At 30.5% G+C, this 24,670-nt stretch overlaps 2 protein-coding genes and 1 pseudogene across 2 annotated transcripts; 1 reads left to right on the forward strand and 2 right to left on the reverse strand.

Annotated features, from left to right (window-relative positions):
- Positions 1-3,999: 3,999 nt before the first annotated feature.
- LOC105783857 (peroxisomal adenine nucleotide carrier 1) lies at positions 4,000-6,933 on the reverse strand. Its single transcript, XM_012609540.2, has 5 exons — positions 6,644-6,933; positions 5,613-5,844; positions 4,865-5,011; positions 4,618-4,775; positions 4,000-4,524 (listed from the first exon to the last, which is right to left on the reverse strand). The coding sequence occupies exons 1-5, from the start codon at positions 6,784-6,786 to the stop codon at positions 4,233-4,235; spliced, it is 972 nt and encodes a 323-aa protein (XP_012464994.1). The 5' UTR covers positions 6,787-6,933; the 3' UTR covers positions 4,000-4,232.
- Positions 6,934-21,333: 14,400 nt separating this feature from the next.
- LOC105781690 (probable linoleate 9S-lipoxygenase 5) lies at positions 21,334-22,768 on the forward strand (annotated as a pseudogene).
- Positions 22,769-22,991: 223 nt separating this feature from the next.
- LOC105782339 (40S ribosomal protein S27-2) lies at positions 22,992-24,105 on the reverse strand. Its single transcript, XM_012607026.2, has 4 exons — positions 23,957-24,105; positions 23,764-23,865; positions 23,633-23,661; positions 22,992-23,413 (listed from the first exon to the last, which is right to left on the reverse strand). Exons 1-4 carry the CDS (start codon positions 23,957-23,959, stop codon positions 23,287-23,289), a joined length of 261 nt encoding a protein of 86 aa, XP_012462480.1. The 5' UTR covers positions 23,960-24,105; the 3' UTR covers positions 22,992-23,286.
- Between the last annotated feature and the right edge of the window lie 565 nt (positions 24,106-24,670).

Below are 24,670 nucleotides of genomic sequence, written 5' to 3' on the forward strand. Positions count from 1 at the left end.
AGAGGCAAATCTAATCAATTATAGAAGAAATATTAAGTGGTAAAAGGAAGCCAATATTAAATAAAGTGAACTCCAAGAAATGGAATGAGGCATGCTCCTCATCCATGACACCTTACAAGTATACAGCCCTACACAATTCGGACAAACAAATTTTAAGCCTAAAAGGCGGATCACCGTCTGTACCAAGACATCTCAATTCGACCAAGATATGCCGGTGCAAAGTAAAAGCAATGAAATAAGCTTTAAACCCGATATATGTAAAAATAGCATCGATGCACCTTCCAACCGAACAACGGAGTAATTGAGAGGAGAACGATAGTGTGCATTTATCAAGAAGTACCGCAAAGCCAGTGGATGATATCTCTGGGTAATCTAGAAAAAAACACATAAACACAAAAAAAATGAAGCTCATATGAGAAAATTTCTGCAACTAGAACTAGAGGGAAGGGAAATCACATAAATAATAAGCCCCAACTTTACCTGGCGAATTGTGAAAAAGTTACCCAAAGATTTTGACATCTTCTCATTGTTATTAGTAACATGCCCATTGTGCAACCAATTACAGGTAGAAAAATTTGTTAAGGTTTTTCTAGTCATATGAAAAAAAAAACTAAAAAAAGAATAACGGAAGAAAAATTAAAAAGAGGAGATGAACAGATTTTTTAGTTAAGGTTTAGGTTAAAAAATTTTAATTAATTAAATTTATTTAATTAAAAATCTATTTTCATCCCATTTAGAAATTCAAGTTGGCATTTAAAATCTAGTTAGACTGCCACATAGGATTACCGTTAGAGAGATAACGGAACTTAACGGTAGAGTGATCACTTCGTAACAAAATAATAACATAAGTGACTAAAACGTAACATTTAAAACATAAGTGACTAAAATGTAACTTGAAATAAACAAAAGTGACTATTTTTGTAGATTACCCTATTATTAATTAGTTACAAACCGTACATTTCATTATTTATTGTATGTTATTTTAAACACAAATTTCGCTCTAAATACGTGGTTTTCACACGTATACATATGTGATAGATTTTCTTATTAATAATGTTGCAAATTAAGTTGGTATCACAATTTAATCTAATTCTTTTCATTTTAACATCGTATATATTTCATGTATTATTATTAAATACCTTCAAACTATACATTTTTATTATTTATTGTATGTTATTTTCAAACACACCTATATGTTTTAAATATGTGGTTGCCATACACATACGTGTGTGATAAAATTTATGGTATTTATATATGCATATATATATATATATATACACACACTATAGTAATATAAAGGTTAACAAATGGTCATGTTCACATTACAGTTTTTGACACATGACACTCTTCGCTTAAAGCACTTATTTATAATTTAGATAATTACTCCTTTATTCCTTATTTTTAATATTTTAAATTATCCAATGCCTTTTGTTTAAATATTTTCTTTATAATTTTATAGATTATATATAAAGTTGATGTTAAATACATTATCTTTTTATTTTAATATTTTATTTAATTGAATTAATTTTAATGATGTAATATTAATTAATATTAATTAATAAAATTACTTATTAATAATATTTATTTAATTTATATTTTTCAAATATGATAAGAGTTAATTATATTTATTGATTAAAGTAAAGCAAAGATAAATATAAAATTAAAAAATGAATATTAATAATTTAACATTAAAGTTGAGGTGCTCATGGGCCGGGCCGGGCCGGGTTTGGGCCGAGCCCAGAAAAATTTCGGCCCGGTCCGAAATATGGGCCTAGAATTTTGCCCAGGCCCGGCCGGAAAAATTATAAGCCGGCCCGGCCCGCCCTTTTTAAATAAATACCAAAAATTATTTTAAAAATTAAAATAAAATTAAAAAGTATTTTAAAATATTTTAAAATTTTAAAAAATTAAAAAGTATTTTAAAAAATTTTAAAATTTAAAAATTTAATAAAAGTATTTTAAAATTAAAAAATAAAAATAATTATTATATTCGCCGGGCGGGCCCGGCCAAAAAGTTGTGCTCGAGGTCTGCCCGCTTTTTTAATCGGGCCTCTTTTTTGCCCAAGCCCATATTTCGGCCTATGTTTTACCCAAACCTCCCATATTTGGCGGTCGTCGGGCCGGGCCGGGCCGCCCGGCCCATGAGCACCTCTACATTAAAGCAAGTTAATTTAATTATATATATAATAAATAACTTGTAAGAAATTATTAATAATATTATTTAAATTATAATATATTAATATTAATATTAATATTAATATTAATATTCAAACCATGATGAATTTTTATATTATTTTAAAATTAAATATTTTTAAAATTAATTAACATTAATATAACTAATTCTAAATTTGTTAAATATTTCATGATTACATCACTTATTCACTTTATTAATGATTTTCATAAATTTATTAAAAAATTAAACAAAAACTAATATATTTGTTTAAAAAATAAAAAAGTATGTTTGTCTAAAATTATTTGTATACAATAATATTTAATTTTATGACATATTATTTTACTAATCTTGTTTAAATAAATAATTAACTAAATTATATAGTGTTTGCTATAAATTATTTTTACTAAAGTTAATTAAATTGCGTAGTACTTTTTATTAATTATTTTACTTGGTTAAAGACCAAATGATGATAGCAAAGAGTATATATTTAATGCTAGAGAAAACATAACCTAATCAATATTGAATGCTAGAGTATATGTCAGCATGATAGGTCACTTGAGAAACGCCCATGACCAATCCTTCGACTTTACATAGACAGGTCGGTGACTAGCCCTCTTGAATTCCTACCTTCTATTTGGCTCTCAATTTAAATAAGGGACCTGGATCACTCGTTTTTTTTGTTTTTTTGAAAAACTTGAACCTCTTGCTTTCAAGGATAATCCACCTGCTTAACAAACGTCCTTAACAAGAACCTGCTTTTTAGGTGTGAAGTGTAAACATGGCCCTAAAGACTATTAGGCCCCACCTTAACATAACGACCTCGTATTGTCATAACTCAATCAATGACATTATTAATGTATATATATACAATCAATAGAGGCAATAAAATGTGCATAATACAATTTAAATGAAAACATTAGATTAAAATATGGCTGATAGTAACATTTCAGAGCTGCAATCGATATATGATTTATGCAAAAAGGATTGACAACTCAATTTTCGACATGTTCCACGTGACCATAATAGATTGGCAGATTGTATGTTAAAGCTGTCAATAGTGAGCTTAACAGGTTGTCGATGTTTGATGTTATACCTGCTCATGCTCGATCCGCCTTTGAAGATGATTTACACCAAGTGTCGGATGCTATAGGTCTTTAACAGGCATACTGTAACAAGTTTCTTTGAACTTATCCCCTTTATTTACCAAATAAAATAAAATAAAATTTTGGTTTAATGGAAAAGTTAAAGATTTATTGATGTAAATGACATGGGTTAAAATCCTACTATATGTATTTTTTTTATATAGGTTTTATATAAAGGCTAAAGTACCATTAAATAATATCACTTATCTTAAATACAAAAGAATAGTTTCATAATTTCCCTAACCGAATTGGTGTCCAATTGACTCGTGTCAACAACTCAGTCAGGGGTTTAAATAATAGTAAATATCTTAGTTCTTTTAATTACTTTTTCTAAAGAAATTAAATAACCTAAAGTAATAGGGATAATATTTGATGCACTGTTGATGTATAAATTTCTTATATCATCGGTGAATAATAACATGACACTCATCATTAAATAAAATAAAAATCAGTAGAGGATTTATAAATAAATACTAAAACCCTAAACTCAAGACTCTAAACCCTTCAGCCCAATATCCTAAATCCGAAAGTTATTAATATTTATTTATAATAGTTATAATTAATGTTTAATGATATTTAAATAAAATTATTCGTATTTATTTACAAATTTTATTTTCTTTTGTTAATTTAATAATGATATATGATGTTATTATTCACGGTGAGGGCTTGATAGGACTGAAATAATTTATCGAAAAATAAGGCTAAAATATCATTGTAACAGAAAAGGCAGAGTATATTATACAAATATATAACTACAGTGGGTATCTTTGCATTGCATTCCTGCATCAGATACCAACTTATTATTTGGAAGATAAAGCTTCAAAGAATTCAGAACCTCACTCTATGAAATACAAATGATTTGTGTTCAAATGATGCATTATTCATTTATCTCCAAATAACAGCTGATATTATTCTTTTCACACGTTTTTTAATCTCCCATTTCTGAGCAATAGAGACCTCCGGATAGCAAGTATAAGAACCCAAGTGGTGGCTGTGATTTTCTCTTTGATCATCAGAAGCAAAGCTGAGCTTAACACGGTCTTCGTGATCTGTGCATCTAATCCCTTGAAAAACCCGAGAATCCCTTCTCTTCTCCAGATAGCACTGACAACTCCTGGCACTGTTTTGCGGGATTTCGATTGAGCTCTCTTAGTTTTATCGTCGTCGTCATCATCTTCTGGATCTGCAGCTTGAATCATTACCTTACACCTGCATGGAGTATGCATGCATAATGTTACTTCCATCTAGTAAAAAATGCATCATGCTTCTATAATGCGACAATTCGAGAGAGGGGCTATGCACCTGATTGCTGGATAAGTTAAAAAGGTTGCGATACTCTTTGATATTGCACCTAACAAGAAAGCCGTGAAGGCAGATAGAACTACTGGGGATGAATCATGGTCCGCTTTCTTCAATTTTTGCTTGAGTAGTCGTTGTTTCAGTTGATCAAAAACTGTATACTGCAGTTTAACATATTTCTAGCCTTAGTTATGATAAAGATAACAAGAAAGATTTAAAGGTGAAGGTTTGAGGCAAAACAATGTAGAACCTGAATTGCAGGGTTGGAGGTCAGCAAAAGCGAGATGCCAAGGCCATCAAATGCATCACTCAAAGTGCCTTCTGTGAGGGTTTTCCAGAGTCCTTTCGATTTTCCAAAGGCACTTGTCTGCATCCTTGAGGAGGCTGTATCCAGGGGCTACAAAATCGATAAACCAAGTATTCAACATTGAACTCCACATAATAAAGAAAAATAATTGAAACTGTGATTGCAACAACATCAGTATCTTTGCCACCTATGGTCATAAAACAATAATATTATTATTGTTGTTTATGATTTCATATTTAGGTCACCTCTCTTAACTAAAGGAACATTTGTTCTAACTCGTAAAAAGAGGTAAGTCATACCCTTTGATTTACTAAACTAATAAATTTCTCAGGATCAATAGTTGCATTCTAAAATGCTCAATGGCGTAAAAAGTTTCACCTTCTATTCCTTTCAACATTTACATGGAAATAGTAAAAAAGAGCACAATTTTACTTTGCAACAACCAATGGAAGGAAAGGAGTCCATATTTTTAGACCACATGGAATTCTGCCAGGAGAGTAGAACTGTAGATGGTACTAGGGCAGTCTCACAATTGCACATTGTAGGAGAGGATTCCACATTTTACATCATAAAATTCAATCTCAATGTACTATGCAATAAACGGGTACAGCTTTTGCTTTGATGGATGGAAGTTGGAAGCATTTATATATTCAAAATGGAAACATAAGAAACTTGTCAAGCGATGTCCCACCTGAGTGACAATAGCAGTGCAAGCCCCTGCTCCAGCGGCAAGAATCAAGTTTACTTTCGTTCCAATAGACTTGGAACCACTGTTTTGTAGGTACAGTCTTTTGAAGTAGCTATATCCATAGAAGTAGACAAATTGTGCAATGAATGACTGCAGGTTTTTTGTGCCTAGGCCCTGGTATAAGGAAAGAACTTGGCCGGTAGATACCGCTTCCCATAATACATCAGAGAGATTCCTATATAAGATGAGAAATTGAGGTCCAAGAACTTCATGATGCACTGCCAATGAGCCGAGCAGTGCAGAGGATTCATTGATATGCAGCACATAACAATAAAATAGGAATAAACAGTTTCAATTTCTCAACTCCTCTGGAAAGATCTTAGATGACTTAATACGGACAATTATACTAACAGGAATGATGATAATTCCATTAGATGTCTACTACAACGTTGAACTTATTCCACTACTTCACCATTTCCTTTCTCAGTGATTGACTAGCTCCAAAGAGTTAGGCAGAGTCAACTCTGAACTCTCCTTACTCCATTAGCAGGTCATCATCTGAAACCCACCAGGCCAATTTTCCACATCAATAACTACAAAAATGCAAAGACAAGTATATGACACGACAAACGGTAAGGTGAAAATGAAATTAAGGTCATATGATCCGATTCAATTAACATATATACCTCATTATGCTAGGATTGTTATATTCTGTCTTAATTAATAAGAAATCAAATCAAATCCACATTATGAGTAGAAAATTTTAACTCATTCATAAACACAAATACCATGAAAAGTAACAGCTTTAAATTATAAAGAGAAGAGATAACTTTGATCCTTTGAAACCTCACCTATCAATCAACATACCAAATATTAACAAAGAAATTAACTCATGAATTCACACACCGACAAACAAAGAAGCCAAATTTACAATTTCCTGGATCATGATCAGTGATCACAACAAAGAAAAATAAACCCAGAATTACAAAACATGTAAAAACAAACAAAGAAAAGAATAATAAGAAATGGGTAACCTGTATTTTCGTTGACCATGGGCTTGAACCTCGGCTTGATACTTGGTTTTGCAGGTATCAAGAGGGTAGAAAATCGTTGTGCTTAATAGTGATCCTATGGCACCTGAAGTTGCCTCCGATATCGACTCTAAATCAACACCCATATTAAAAATATTCTTTATCTCTGTTCTCTGTTTTACTTGGAATCGGAAACTGAATCTATGAAATCATTTTAGCTGGTCATTATGTATATATAGGAAGAAGAAACTGGAAAAGGAAACAGTAAACCCGAGCCACCAAGAATGATATAGACGCCGATGGCGTTTCTCATTGGGATTTGAGAAAACGTGGAGCTCTCCGTCCATTTTAACGGCCAGACTTAACGTCGTTTATTTGGTTCTTCTAGGCTTAATGCTGATTGAGCTGTATTTTTTCCACATTGATGCTTAAATTTTGTGTGGAAATTTTTTTATAATTTTTTTAAAAAATTTATAAATGATAAATAGTTTAAATAAAAAGTAATTAATATTAATAATAATTTTAATTACTTTTTTATTACTTGTATGGTATATACAAATATAATTTTTTAATAAATATTTGTCTGTTATCTCGATTTATTTCTGGTAAATATATAATAGTTTATACCAATTGAATTAAAAATAATTTATTACTCTTTTATTAAATAAAATAACGAATAATTGTATTAGGGATAGATTGCTTAAGGTCAAATTATTACTTTAATTAAGTGATAAAGAATTCTTTATATAAAATTATATCTTTGATTTTATTTTTATCACGGATTATTAAATATGTTTTAAAAATTAAATTATTGAAAATATTAATTTTAATTGATTTTATACTTTCAATGAATTATCAAACAAGTCCTTAGTTGATGTCATTTTTTTTCATTAAAACTTGTTAAATAATGATAATTAAATAATTTTACATAAAATTAATTCAATGAATATATATAACTAAATTAATCATAAATTTAAAATACTTAATTTTAATTAAAGTCAAATGTATACTTTTTATTTAAAAAGTCAAATATTTTATAAAACTTCAAAAATTGTTTTATAATGAGGAAAACTTATCTGGGTTTTATTTTAACCAGATAGGATAAATGGATATTATGATATTTTTTAGACCAGTGTTCTTTGAATTGGATTCAACCAGTCAATCGTATCAGAAATTGGTAGGAGATCAATTTGGAAAGTAATTTTAGACTAGTTAAATCGAAAATCGATATGAATTAGTTGAACTGACTAAAAAATTAGTTAAACCGATAGTTAAATCGATTATTCTTTTAATCGAACGAATCAAACTAATAAACCAATGATCTGATGGGTTTAACCGTTGATCCAATTTAAAAAACATTAGCGTAGAGAGAAAATAAATGTATTCTTGCAATAAATCTTAAAAGAGAGTAAGTTTGTAAGATACGAAGTGTTGAAGGAATCAAAAAATTGACGAATTAGTGAGAAAGTAGTGGTCAAAATTTTCAAATAGTCCCAAGATGGACCAATCTTCAAATTCAATTTTGTTTGTTAAGGAAACCAATGACTACGACCTTTACACATCGTATGAAAGGACCTCAACATCCCTGCGTTTGTCATGTAGCATTTCATTATTCATCTGTTTTTTTTTGGGTAAACTACACTATAAGTCATCTAAATATGGACCATTTTCTTTTTTGGTCACTCAGTTCATTTCATATTATGTGTTCGCCAATTTGTTTTTGGGTTAACTACACCATAAGTCATCTAATTATGGGTCATTTTCTTTGTTAGTCATTCAATTATGAATCTTTTTAAATTGGTCACCCAGATTTTTTTTAAAAATTTCTATTAATTGCACTAATGAGAGGGTGATGCGGTAGTTGAAAAATCAGATAATAATAAATTTAGCCCTTGACTTTTGCATATTATATTGATTCAATCATAATCTAAAAAAATTTACAAATGATCTCAATTTAATCTTAATTCTAAAAAATTCAAAAAATATATATAAATACATAAATATTTTCAAAAAATATATAATAATAAATTTAAATTTTATATTAATATAAAAATAAAAATCCCTCCCTCCTCCCCTTACCCTACCATCCCACCACCCCCTCTCCTCTTTGCTACTGTTGTAGTAGGAAACCTGGGTTTTATATACATCCACCAACTTTTTCTTTTCTAAGCCTCAAATAGCAGCTCTTGTATAAAAAGATTTAGTTAGATCTGAAATCGATATTTTGTAAAAGCAATGCGTTTCTAAGAATCTATCTGAAAAATAGTTTATTTCCCCTTTGTCGTGCAAGATAATCAAAAAACACTATTTTCAAGATACAATACCTATCATCTTGAGTTAGAACAATGTGATTGAACTCAATTATTACAACAAATTAAAATAAACCTAGAGAACACTCAAAAGTAAAGAAAGAAATATTTACTCGAAATTGATTAACTCAATTCCACTATCAATTTTCAATCGTTGTGGCTATATATAGAATATCAAAAGGTACCTATGTATCTCTTTAAAAGAGACAACCTTTTCCTTAAAAAGATTTATGAATGAATAGTTGCATCCACTAAAATATAGACACTTCTATTTAATTTTATATCATTTTTCTTTCTTTCTTTTTCACAATATATATATATATTAATATATTTTATTTGAAAATACTTTATATATATTATATACAACAATCTCTCACTTATTTTCAAATAAAACACAAAATTTTCTTTGGATATCTAAGCGGCACATATTCAAAAGTTACCAAGGCTTGAACTTTTGAATTGAAAGAAGACCACAAAGTCTTTCCAACTTCTACATGATAGGTAGTCGTAGGATTGTAGCAGTCATTCCACTTCTCTACTTGGAAAGCAAGCTCATCGAGAGTAGGGGTGAGCAAAACTTGATTCGATTCGAAAAAATCGAAAAGAAATTCGAATTTCGAGTTAAACGAATCGAGTTATTCGAATTAACTCGAATTTCTTTTTCGAATTTCGAGTTCGAATCGAGTTGAGTTTTCGAATTCGAATAACTCGAATAATTCGAATAATTCAAATATTAAACTATAATATTTTACATTTTTACCCTAAACTCCTAAACCTTTTTACTTTTCCCTCAAAACTTTTACTCTTTCCCACTTTTCCCCCAAAACTTTTACTCCCCTCCCCTCCCCTCCCAACCCCCCAATCTACCCAAAATCCATTTCTCACCAAAATTTTACTCTCCCATTTACTTTTTCTCAAAATTTTACTCCAAAAAACCCTCAAAACATTTTATTTTCCCCCACAATTTTACTCCCCCTATTTACTTTCCCTCAAACTTTTATTCCCAAAAACTTTTTATTTTCCCCCTAAACTTTTACTTCTCACCCTTTACTCTCAAATAAAAAATCAAAATTATCCAAAAATCACTAAACATAAATAGTAATAATTTTATTTATATCTACTATTTATATTATTAAATTAAATTTCACATTTTATATTATTTATATTATTGAATTGTTTAGTCATATTGAATATTTATATTAAAATTGAATTATTAATTATGCCATAAAATATTCGTGTTAAAATTTTATATTGGTATCGATTTCACATTTTATTTTTAAAATAACTTTTATTAAAAATCATATTTTTACATTTAATATATTATTTAATTCCAAAATACATAGTGACAAGAATCTAAAGATAATTGAAACAACTAAGTAAGCAAAGAAGCTAATCGATATATAAAAAATTAATAAATAAATTATGAGGTGATGAAAGTTAATAAAAAAATTGATTAAGGTGGACAAATTTTATTACGATGGGTGACAATAGTTACAAGGACTCAAAATTATTTTTTAAAATTTAACTCGAACAAATATATTCGATTCGATTCGATTCGAATTCCATCTCACTCGACTTGATTCGAGAAAACTTCAAATAAAGTTAGGATAATAAAATGAGATTCGAAAACTCGATTAACTCGAAAATTTTTTATTCGATTCGATCGAATGCTCACCCCTAATCAAAAGTGTTCAGAACAATCACTTTATTACTTATATATGAGTCTAGTTAAGGACTATAAATCCAACCTACTCGTGAAATGGAGTGCATCGACCAAGTAGACGACTTTAGTAGAATAGCTCGCTGTCTCAGCTCAAACATGCCATAAGGTGCTCGCAAAGGGAGATCACAGTCTCAGCTCGCATATGCCCAAGGGGGCCACGAAGCCCAACAGGCAGTCCAGAACAGTACACGTGTCCAGCATGCATAGAGTCTACTAAGAACGTCAATTCCATGAACAATAACCATGTACATAAATATTCGATTGTCCCCTTTAATGAGACACGATAGAAAATTACTCAACAATTTATTTGATTTATTCGGTTCTTTCTCATGTTATGTACAATATATGTTACAAAATTTAGTCACTACTCTATATAAAAACATTATTCACGTAATGTGATTAATTGCATTAAACAATTATAAAACATATTAATACATGTTTATTTAATGATCATGATTTATTAGCATGCATAAGTGCATCATACTAAATAAGAAGATCATATATCACATGCGAATAAATAATTTGTGATGTTACTCGAATATAGAGTAAACGTCATCATACGCAAATGAATTTTCAGGTTCTTACGCTTGTAGTTGAGTACATTGAATTATTTGAGTCTCTCTGCATAGATAATTTGTGCCTTTGCAATTTCAAGATCCATGAGAGAAATTATTATTGAATGTTGTATAAAAAATTTGATTGGCTCCGAAATCGATATTTAAAACAAATTAACTATCCTAGCCGCAAATTAACTCGTTCGTCGGAATTAATCCTAATCTATTTAATCTAGATCTAAACCTTAATTTTCTGTTCTAAGACAAATCAAGATTATCAACTTAATGCAATTTAGTGATCAGGTAAGCAGGTTAAATAACCACAAAATTGAATAAATAATTAACAAAGATCAAAACAATTGAAGAGGAAATAAATTAATTAACTAAGAAATGAGATTCATCATTGTTCTAAGAAAATAGAGTTTAGTTCATAAAAAGTTGATAAAACCACGCAAAAAGAGATTCAGAACAAACTTGCATCAATAAAAAATAAAAAGAATAATCTAGAGAAAAAAATAGTTATAGAATTTACGTGGAGCCCTCCAGATATCATTTTCTTCTTGTCTTTACAAGCTTGGAGTTTTCCTTAATGTAGGAGATTTATTCTTTAGCCTTCAAGTGATTTCTCTCTCTTTTCATCATTTTTTTCTCTTAAATCCAGTCACCGTTGTTTTTAGGGTTTTTAATCGTGTTGCTCCATCGCACGCAAAAATTACTGTGGAGTAGACTGCTTGTTGCCAAAATTTCTAAATTTAAGAGCATGCTCCACCGCACTTAATTAAATCTAGTGGAGCGTAAGACTTCTCTTCACTACTTAAAATGATTAACCCTATCCCATGTGTGTTTGTTATATGCCTAGCCCCTTTCCATCTTACTTCAATGGAATCATACCAGATATTTACCCCATCAAGGCCTATCACTTTGCTATTGATAGGAATCCTACTATGTATTATTTGTCACTTGTGAAGTATACTAATCCATCATCATGCTAACTAAAAGGGCATTATGAAAGGATATGTGACTTAAGCACTGAATCTTAACACGTGAAAATAAGATCCTATGACTCATTCCTCAAGTATTGGCAGAAAAACACTTGTTCTGTAACACCCCCTAATCCCAACCGTCGCCGGAACAGGGTTACGAGGCATTACCGGACATATCAGATAATCTATAAATAATTCATAAACAATTAACAAACATATACAAAAGAGTCATAAATTCATATAAATTTTACTAATTGACTTCATTCAATTTTTTTTAAATTTCTTCTTTTAAAAATATATATATTTTAAAAATTTCGGCAGCACTTCGGCTTATTTTTACATACAACCCCATGCAATTAAAATTCATAACATTTCCAAATATAACCAAATCAACCAATTCATTTCACATTCACATTTTCTATTCTAAATACTTCTAATCAAACTCAATCTACATAATATCAATTTAAATTTAACAAAGTAATAAATAAATCAAAATAGATAAATTTCTTTCATTATAAATCTTAAACTTATAATAATAACATTTTAACCATTTATATTAAAACATAATAATCTTTATACACATCCTATGTACATGCCACCTTTACCAAAGGAAAAATACATCACCAAGTTTTGCTGAAGTCGGGATTAATCTGGATGCTGAACCGGGACCTTTAACTTCTATTGACCCATAATTCAAATTATAACAATAATAAACATATAATGCATATATCATATATATAAATTTCAATTTCAATTTCATATTTCAATAATAATAATTCATCAATTAATATCATACATCCACAATTTGGAATTGGACATAACATGAATTTTGGGTTCATTTCTCAATCTCATGTCACATTTCAATTCACGATTCAACTTTTTCATTTCATTTCAGTAGCACTTGATCAACTCGTTCGATTTGTCATTTCATTAATTACCCTATTAACAAAACTCGGACTTTGGCGAATACACGGATCCAACCAAACACACCAGAATGGCACCCAGTGCCTCATCGGATAGTTCGAAGCAATAGTTGACACCTAGTGTCTCATCGGCAAAGCCGAAGAAAGTTGGTACCCAGTACCTCATCGAATCTATCCAAAGAAATATAGTGACACCCAGTGTCTCATCGACTCGAGGTCAAAGTATCCTTGAACTCTTCCAATCCTATGGCATGCCAACTATATCCGACTCAGCCCGACTAGTTAATAGGGTATTTAAATCACATATAATCCCAATTCAATCGCAATTTCTCACATTTTCAATTCAATCATTTTTCCACCTTTCAATCAATAATTAATCCGCAATTCACACATTTTCACAATTCAATACATTTCCATTCAATTTAATATCGGTCACTATTCGATTTAAATTCACTTCCCACTTTCAATCAACAAACAATTCAAATATTAATTCATATCAACTATTCAAATTAATTCTCACTCATCTTAATAATAATAATAATAATAATAATAATAATAATAATAATAATAATAATAATAATAATAATAATAATAATAATACTATTACTAATACTAATATTAATACTTACCTCACATTTCATTTACTAAACACATAAATTAAAATTTAACATTTAAAAATAAATAATTTGAATTATAGTAATACAAACCGTGATTTTCTCGAGTTTACTCCTTGATAATCTTCTCCTTTCCCTTTGATGCTGATGCCTCGGGTTCTTTGTTAGCTACGAAAATAATAATAATTTATACTATTAATTTCAGCACTAATTATGATAAATAATTGAATTTCTATTCAATTTCTTCCTTATTCTCAATTTAATCCTAACTAAATTCACTTACTTTCCTAACTCAATTCACACTCTATTTCTATTCAAATTCCATCCAAACTCAAATTTAACTATCAAAATTTCAACATATTTTCCTAATTTCGGATTTCCCTCAATTTAGTCCCTAAAACATAAAATTTATAGTTTCTTTTACAATTTAATCCCTTATCAATTCCAATCAAAATTTCTATCAAATAAACCCTCAATTCCAGCATTTATTCAACATAAACCCTATTTTCCCTATTTTCTTCTTTTTCTTCTTTCTCCCCTGTTTCTTCTCTGTTTCGTCCTTTCTATTCTGTTTCTTTCTTTTCTTTTGCTTTGTTTTATTTCCTTTTATTTCATTTACTTTATATTATATTAATATAATTTATTAATAATCATTTAATTAATTAATATCTTTTAACTATAATACAAGTGTATATACATATTTTATTACATTTGTACAACTTTATTACCATACATTTGGCACCATTTGATTTATTTCTTTTATATAATAATAATATAATATAATATAATTAATTTATTATATACTTATTTATTAAGAATATATATATAATATACATATTTTAACACATAAAAATCTCAGATTTTTATACTTATGCTGCCTCAAATTTAGCAATTGGCATAATTGCCTATTTAGTCCCTATTATTTTCTTTTAATCTATAATTAAACTTTCACTTCTATTGCAATTTAATCCTTTTGCTAATTACTCATAATTAAGCTAAATTCACCTATCTAAAACCTAATTAAACACACAACTAGTCTAGTAAATATTTCTAATAATTATTTCTGAACTCAAATTACAAAGACGGAGGCCCGATATTATACTTTTCCGATGCCCGCGAATTTTGGGTCATTACATGTTCAAGAAACATGCGATATATATATATTCATTCTATACACAATGATTTATTTTTGTCCCATATTCATTCCCCTTCTTCTGTTCCCTTTAACCCTACATCAACAATACATATGCACACGCTTTCAAAACATCAATTTCTTCAAGAAATCAATCATGGAAATTTTCAAAAACTTTAAAAGTTTTTCAAATTGATACATGGACTAGTTAAATCAAGCTCACACGACCTCAAAAATATAAAAATTACAAAAAAAAGAGAGCTTAAATAGTTGACCAATTTGAGTACTGAAAGTTTAAGCTCTCAAAAGGTTTTCTCTTTTCTTTCCTTAGCAAATTTTGGTCATGGAAGATGAAAAGATGATAAATTTCTCTTTCTTTCCACTAATTTAACTATATATAGAAGTTTTGATCATTAATTAACTTAATTAATTATTAATCAAACCTTAGTGCACAATCCATCATCATATGCTAACTCAATATGTAAAATGATTTGATTTCCATTTTAAACCTTTGGCTAATTGCAATTTAAGTTTCTAAGTCTTTGCCTAATTAAAATCTATAGCGATTAAACTTTTACAATTTGGTCCTTATACCTTAATTAACTACCAATTTAACAAAATTATTAGACCAAATTTTAATATATTTTTATAATAGGTAAATATTAAATATTAATACTTACTAGCCCGGTTTATGAAAATAGGATTCCAAAATCGTATTTATCGGCACCACTGAAAATCAAGATGTTACAACTCAATTCTAAACTTAAATCAAACAAGAATCCAACTCAAAAACATAAAGAATCCTAGGATCAAAGCTTTCTCACTCTAGTTTGAAAATGGCTAAAAATTGTAACAGCCCAATTTCGATCCTAATCGGACGTAGTGATTTCGGGACCACAAATCTAAGTCTGAAAAACATTTTAATATTATTTTCTGTGTTTATTATGTGTGAATTTACATGTGTGAAATTTTCGTGAATTTATTTTATTGTTTGAGTGCCTAATTTGAGAATAGGGCCTAATCGCGTATAATAAAAATTAGTGGTTAATTATGAAAGAGCCTAATTTTTGTTGTCTTTATAATTTGGAGGTTCTATGATGCAATTAGCCCACTATATAAGTTAGTGGATGGTAATAGTCAAGAATGACCTTATATTATATGTTATATATGTATATTAGTAAAGGTTAACTTAGTAAAATAATAATGTTAGTATAATGATAATAAAATAAAACACAAAATAAAAAGAGCCATGCAAATGTTCATAAAATAGCCGAAACTTCAAAAGAAAAGAAAGAAAAGAGGAAAGCTAGATTCGGCACTTGTATTCTTTGATTTAGGTATGTATTTTGTTGGGTTTTTGATAATTTTTACGTTTTTGAGATCGTTGCTTCGTGTTATTCAAAACCCATGTCTTAATTTTGTGAATTGTGGATAATTTTGAAATGTGCCATTGATGAATTTTTGAGTTTTATGATGCTAGTAGGTGAAATATGAAATATATTTGTTAGATTAACATGTATTGTTTTGAATTTTTGTGAAATTGAGTAATTAGGGTTAATTTGTGAAAATAAATTTTCAAGGGATAAAATGCTAAATAAATGAAAAATATAGACTTGTATGGACACTAGGAATATTCAGTCATTAGGAGTGTAGTTAAATTTTGTGTATCTTGTGTTTTGAACAAAAAGGATTAAATTGTAAAAAGTGTGAAATGTTAGGGGCAAAATTGTAATTTGCCCATTCATGTGTTTTTAGGCTAAATTGAATAGAATGATGTTTAAATAAGCTTAATTTGAATATGTTTAGATCAAGAATTAAAGAAATCAGATTTGGATCGGGGAAAGACAAAAGTGGTCGAGTAGCCGATTTAATAATCGACGACATCCGATGTAAGTTTATAAGCAATTAGATGTTAAAATTTCTGAATAAATGTTAGTTATATATGCTGAAATGGAAATATGCAAAAATATTTAGTTCGAAAAGTAGAAATAGATGTGAATGTGATTTATCGATATTTAGCACTAAGTGTGCGAGTATGGAATAGCTACGGCTATATGAACGGCACTAAGTGTACGAAATTAAAATGATGATGTTGAATAATAGGCACTAAGTGTGCGAAATTAAAATGATGATGTTGAATAACGGGCACTAAGTGTGCGATATCGATAGCAATTTGGTTAGATGAGAAAGAGCACTAATTGTGCAACTTCATTATGGCCTCGACCAATTATTTAGTACATGATAGTACAAGTATGCAATGGTTGAATAATACATGATATAGGTAAGTTGATTACTTCAATTGTGATAAGAAAAATTTATATGAGGTAAATGAAAGTATATAAGTATATGAAAGTCTATATTCGGCCAAAAAGGTAAGTATATGTGATATTGTAATTGTGAATTATATGAATCTATATATGATTGAGTACATTTGGTAAAGAGTGGGTATATGATTTGAAAGTTAAAAATAAGTACGCTTTTATTTATAAGTATATTCGGCCAAGTTGAAATTGGTTCATAGTTACATAATTGATATTTAAATTTTGCAAGCTCGAATATGTACATATGAATATGTTTGCATTATTCGGTTTTGTTATTGAATTATTAACGTCATTAAATTGTTTAATTGCTTATGACTTACTAAGCTGTGATAGCTTATTGTGTATATGTGTTTTTCTCGATTTTATAGATTTTGGAAGTTAATTACGGTCTCGGGGATCGTCAGCGAAGTCAATCACACTATCGTTCGTTTATCGGTATCTATAAAAGTTAAACTTTTGAACATATGGAATGTATAGGCTAGTACTTGTTTTGGTTGAATTTTGAAACATGGTTGGTATATGTAATTTGATTAATGATGCATGTTTGATTTTAATTGGTTATGTGCTTATATATTTATATATATATGAGATGACTTATCGAGCGAGTGAATGAATGCTATTTGAATTTGATCGAAATAATAATAATAATAATGAAATTTTGTGATTGAATTAGTCTAATTTATGAATAAATTATAAAATGAAAGACAGTTCTGAGTTGGGTTTTGATCGGTAATGCCTCGTAACTCTAATCCAACGACGGACACAGGTTCGGGGTGTTACAAAAAATGCAAGAAAAATACAAACATAGCAGCAAAACAGGCTTTTAGCGGCGTTTTTTTGGCTTATAGCGGCGTTTAAAAGCACCGCTAAAACTATTTGCGGCGTTTATGTAAAAAATGCGCTATAGAACATGATCTTTAGCGGCGCTTTTATCACAAACGCCGCTAAAAGTACTTTTCTTATTGTAACATTCAATTTTCATCCATATACAACCCTTCCTGTAGCATGAAATCCAACCAAAAACAGCAAATCTAAATGATACTTCAAATTCAACGAAAGATATATGATATAAATTGATAATTGAAGTGTAATTCAAAATATTCTTACAATAATGTTAAAAGTTACAATATTAAAAATATTCTAGCAATAAGAAAAGAAATGTCTAAGATGGCGAATTTTGCAACTGCTAAAACATCTTCATCTTATTAATTTGTCCACAGAATTTTGATAACCACAAATAACAGTAACTAGGAACCTCAAGGTCTTCATCTCCATGTCAGATATGGTCACCTGGTTGCATGAAATAGTAATTCCATTAAGTATTGTAACTCACAAATCAATATGATGTCAAAAATACAATCAAAATCTTGTTGGATGAAACATATTTCGGCAGATCTTTATGGGAGAAATGAAGGCAGTTTGTAACTCATCATTTTTCAGCAAGCCAGGCAGTTTGCCTTCAATAATGAAATTTTTTATCTAAAGTTTAATTGAAGGTTGTGCAGTGGACACCTAGCTAATTTCCATTTATGCAGCAAATTATAGTAGACTAATACATGCTTTAGCCCTAACAAACTTTTAAGAAGACGTTTATATAATGCATTAAACATTTTTTTAAGAAGGCATGGCCTTTATTTTCAGATAAGGTATATATCCCACACAAGTATGTTTTTACTTTCAATTTTTTTCTACGTGTCATTATTTTTTTCTGAAGAATTTAAATATTCAATTAAAAATAAATTGTATTTTAATTAATATAAATAAAATAGTTAAATAATAAATAGACATATAAAATGTTTTTTTTGCGGCGTTGTTGATAAAGCGTCGCTAAAGCTCAATCTATAGCGGCGTTTTACAAAAAGCGTCACTAATGCCACTAAAGCTCAACACAAAACGACGGCGTCTTATTGAATTTTTTTGCGGCGTTTTTCAAAAAGCTTCGCTAATGCTCGATCTATAGCGTCATTTTCCAAGAAGCGTTGCTAATGCTTGACCTATAACGGCGTTTTTCAAAAAGCGTCGCTAATGGTCGACCTATAGCGGCGTTTTCCAAAAAGAGCCGCTAATGCTCGATCTATAACGGCGTTTTTCAAAGAGCACCGCTAATGCTCGATCTATAGCGGCGTTTTTCAAAAATTGCCGCTAATGCCACTAAAGCTCAACATAAAACGACAACGTTGTGCTTAATTTTTTTGCAGTTTTTGCGGCGTTTTTCAAAAAGCGGCGCTAATGCTCAATCTATAGCGGCGTTTTTTATCAAACGCCGCTAAAAACCTATTTTGCTGTAATGAAAGAAAACTAAAAAACATGTTTCAAAGGTTTAAAATAATAGATTAAAGTTAGAAAACAATTTACTTTGTTGAAAAAACAAAGATTTATTCAAGAAATCAAAAGTTCATCTCCTTCTCCTTCCCACCAAAACCAACATCAAAGATAAAGAAAAATGTTGAGTTCTTGATTGAGATACCTTGTTTATTGAAATTATTTCATGAAAAATGAACTCACCAATCTATAATCTTGTAAAGAAAATCAAGAGTTGATGAAAAGATTTCAAAGAAATTTGAGAGAAATATTGGTATGGAAAAGAAAATGAAATCATAAAATAAACTAATTCTTGCAAATTCAAAGTGATCAATTTGCTATCATGGGCTTTGTTTATTTACCAATAAGGACTTTTCCTCATCTAAATCATTTTATTAATTTTCATACATTGGTCCCACTAATTTTACTAGCCATACAATTTAGTCCATAGGTTTTAATTAGTAAACTCTCTATATTAATCTATTGATAATTCTAATTAATGCCTAATTAATAAAACTCTAATCCACTTATCCATTCTCAAAAACCTCTTGGTTAAACTTCTCAAAATAGCTTGATTTAAGAAATCTTACCCAAAAATGAAATTTTCTGACATTAGTGAAAGTCAAAGTGTCTAGCTCTAACACAAAATTAAAGTTCGTTGAGTTTGCCTATCAAATATTTGTTCGGTTGCAACAAGACATAGCAACTAGTATAAGAAAATAGTTCGAAAACTTCCTACATGTATAGTACCTTGCCAGAAAGTAATCACTATAACAAACAAGTACAAGTGGTTTAACTCTCTCACTAAGTTGTAACATTACTCTTATGCTTCGAACTAGATTACTCTCCCTCTAAGACTATTCTCTTGAAAACTTAGGTGTAAATTGAAAAAACTCGTCAATTTCCTTACAATTATGCACTCAAAGAAACAATTCCTACTTGAACAATTAAAGTGTTTTTCAATTCATACTTCTAACCTAAACAGGCCGTCTAATATATAAGAATAAAAGGCTTGTTGAAATACAATCAATTACAATCACTAGTTCCTCTAAAATAACCATTTAAATAGGTCTTTAATTGAAGTGTATAGTCAAGAAATCTTCTTGACATCGAACTCCTTTGAAGGATCAAATCTTCTATTTAAGGGAATTTCGATTGTTTGAATTTCTAAATCTAATCCTCACTTAGTTTGATTCTTCCACATGAAGGCTTCACTAATGAGCTGGTAACAGTTTACAAAAATTAGCAATTAACGATCCAAACAATTTTAGCCAAAATATGCGAATCAAATAAGGCAAGTCATAATGTTGTCCAACTTTTACTTAAGTTGCACCTTGCATCGTAACCAGCGCTAACACAATCACTATGAAAAACACTAGAAATCACTTAAAGATGAAAGATAGTTGCTGGGCACACAAGAAATTTCTCAATTCTGATTAACCTTGATATCATGCGCCGAGAGGATTTCTTTGACCCCTTCTTGTTGACTCCAGCTTTTGACATTTGATGTTAGAAGAGGTGATATTTTGTATATACTATATCTTAATCCATACTACTTGGATTCCAGATTCAGATATAAGTGCTAGATGTTCTTATATGTACTACACAAGTATGTTCAGTCTTTTAAAGCTTGTCCATGTATTTGGAGAGTCGTTAGATAGTAATATCATCACACTCTTATTTTAATAAGTAAGAAAAATGAAGATTGTACTTTCATTCAAAGAATAGTATACAAAATTAGTGCTTCAAGATTGTTTTAACATTTGAAAAGATTCGGTTGAACAGGCACTGGAAACCAACAGATTGTTCATATTGGATCATCACGATTCACTAATGCCATATCTCAGAAGGATAAACTCTACTTCGGTAAAGACTTACGTGTCTAGGACCGTGTTGCTTTTGAGTGATGATGGAACTTTGAAGCCATTGGCGATTGAATTAAGTTTGCCACATCCAAAGGGGGATCAACATGGTGCTGTGAGCAAGGTTCATACACCTGCACAACATGCAGTTGAAGGTTCCTTATGGCAGCTAGCTAAAACTTACGTAGCTGTAAATGATTCTGGTGTTCATCAGCTCATAAGCCATTGGTATTGTATACCCGCCACTGAAGGCCAAGTATTATACGTTGGTTAACTTTAAATTTGAGAAGTGGGGGTTCATGCATATGGCTTTAGTCTGATTACAGGTTGAAAAACTCATGTAGTAATTGAGCCATTTGTGAGTGCAACAATCGGCAGCTCAGTGTGGTTCATCCAATTCATAAGCTTCTCCACCCTCACTTCCGTGACACAATGTATATCAATGCAATAGCCCGGGGCATTCTGATTGATGCAGATGGATTTGTTGAGTGCTCAGTATTCCCTGAAAAATATTGCATGGAATTAACGTCATTAACTTATAAGGATTGGAATTTGGTTGACCAGGCCCTCCACAGTGATCTCAAGAAAAGGTAAATCTAATAAATTCTGATAAATCCATTGGATATTGAAATGATATTCTTCCATTTTGCTTTATTCAGAAGGGTTGCAGTCGATGACAAGGATTCACCAAATGATCTGCGACTAGTTATAAAAGACTATCCATATGCTGTTGATGGATTGGAGATTTGGTTTGCAATTGAAAAATGGGTAAGAGATTACTGTTCATTTTACTACAAGACCGATGAAGTGGTTCAACAAGACCCTGAACTCCAAGCCTAGTGGAAGTAAGTCCAAAACGAGGGTCACGGTGACAAAAAACAAGATCCATGGTGACCTCAAATGCAGACACGCGAATAGATTCATGCACCATTATCATATGGATGGCTTCAGCTCTCCATGTAGCTATTGACTACGGCCAATATGCTTATGCAGGATACCCCCCTAACCATCCTACCATAACCCGCAGGTTCATGCCTGAGAAGGGCACTCCCGAATACAACAAACTCAAGCCAAATCCTGACAAGGTTTACCTTCAAAGAATCACTGCTCAAGCGAAGACAGTGATCGCGACTTCTCTGATTTAACTTCTGTCAAGGCATTCATCGGATGAGGTTTATCTAGGACAAAGCGGCGCACCTGAATGGACATCTGATGGAACACCGTTAGCAGCTTTTAAGGAACTCGGAAACAAGCTTTTGGAGATTGAGGAAAGAATTGTGCAGATGAACAATGACAAGAAAAATAAGAATTGCATCGGTCCTGTTAATGTGCTCTACACGTTGCTCTATCCTACCAGTGAAGCTGGAATTACAGTCAAGGGAATTCCAAACAATGTCACAATCTAATGATTTACATGCAACCAATTAGTTCTATTTTAAGGTGTTTGATACTTGTGACAGCTATCTATATACTAGTTTGTATTGCACGTGAATTTATCAAATCATTATACCGTAAATTGTCATGTGAAACAGAGGATCTACTACCACAAAAGATGCAACCTGCCTGCAACAATATGCCATGCATAGAGCTTTGAAGAGATTAAGAAATGAATTCAAAAACATCCCAAAATACTCGGGAATAAAGCACCGACCTACATAAAAATGAAGCCTAGAACTTGAAGAAGTTGAAAGTGGATATACATAGACATGATATCTATCGAATGAACTCAAAACATTAATTGTAATAACATCCATACTTGATCAAAACCATTAAGTAACAAGCTTAGCATCAAATCCTTAAACTTACAAGAAAACTCAACTCATCTTGAAGCACAAAGACAAAAAAAAAAAAAGATTAACCATGTTCAGACCAATATCACAAAGACAAACAAAAGAACCCATATTCAGAGCAATTGTGTAGCAAATCAGTCACCCTTCTTCCTGAAAGAGCATCCCTCAGTGAGTCTAGCTCGACCTCCAGTCGGCTGGCAAAGGACAGTCTGACAGTTACCACATACCACCACAGTTTGAGAGTGGCTAAACACAGTTGTTCTGTCGAAAAACAAGAATGTAATGTAATGTAATGAATTCCATCTATGTTAATGTACTCTCGTTCCAAAACATGTGCTCCATACATATTCGGACATAAGTACATAAATATGATACACTAAATATATAATAAAAAAATTATAAACAATTCTCATTTCCAATACTCAACAGACTAAATATTGTTACATGAATAAAGAAGATTCAAATTATACAAGGACTTACATGTTAAAGCAGCCTTGGCATTTGACATCCTTCGCAGAGAGTGAAAGAACAAAGTTAACCCCCCCGACATAACATATTTATATGAAAAGATAAAGACATAGATCACAAAGAAAAAGGTTTTAACAAATTACCATGAAGAAAGAATTGGGGGACTGAACGAGACGCTTGAGCTTGTGCTTCTTCTTCTCAAGTTCTACTGGAGGATTCAACAAATCGATATCGTTTTGGAGAACCTAATAATTTCAAACATCCGCGAATCAGGTTCTATTATAAAAACAACAAAACAATATAGTCAGAAGAAACTAAGCAAGAGCTTTAACAGACCATTTTCGCTTGGCTTGCTAGATGTTACAAGTGCAACGTGTAAACCCTCGAAGCTTGCTAGGCGGCAGAGGTGAAGAAGGAGGCAACCAAGTGCCTATGTGATGATTTATATGTATATTGGTTGACCTAAGTCGGTTAAGACAGAAAACCCAGTAAAACCCCGGGTTTAAAACATTAGCCCAAATTTTTTCCAACACTAATTTCGGATTTATGTTTCAGCCCAGTCTTGTTCTAGCAATTGGGTTTTCGGCCTTGGGGAACTCTGAGAGATGGATTGGATTCATCATCTTAATTATGATCATGTTTATTTTTTGGTAAATAATTCTTAATTCTTTGTTAATTTTGAAATTAAGAAATTAGACCTATTAAAAAATAAAGAGTAGTTTAGTCTAGCAATTAATTACGTTAACAATTTTCTTTTAAATTTATCCTAATTTGACAATAAAAATTTTAAATTTAAATAGCGTGTCAACTATTTAGATAATATTTTTTCGCTTAATTACTATCTAAGGAAAAGGGAAAAAAACTCGAGTTCATTTGAATTAAAATCTAGGAAAAATATCATCCATATCCTTCCATAGTAGAAGTAATTAAAAAAGACATGTGTTTCATATGTAGATATGTCTAAAAACAATTAATGCAGTGGTTAGTCTAGTAGTAATTGGTTAGACCACTTAAGATAGTTGTATCAATTAATAGAACATGAGGCGACCT

This window comes from Gossypium raimondii, chromosome 13, assembly GCF_025698545.1.
Source record: "Gossypium raimondii isolate GPD5lz chromosome 13, ASM2569854v1, whole genome shotgun sequence".
NCBI classification, from domain to species: Eukaryota; Viridiplantae; Streptophyta; class Magnoliopsida; order Malvales; family Malvaceae; genus Gossypium; species Gossypium raimondii.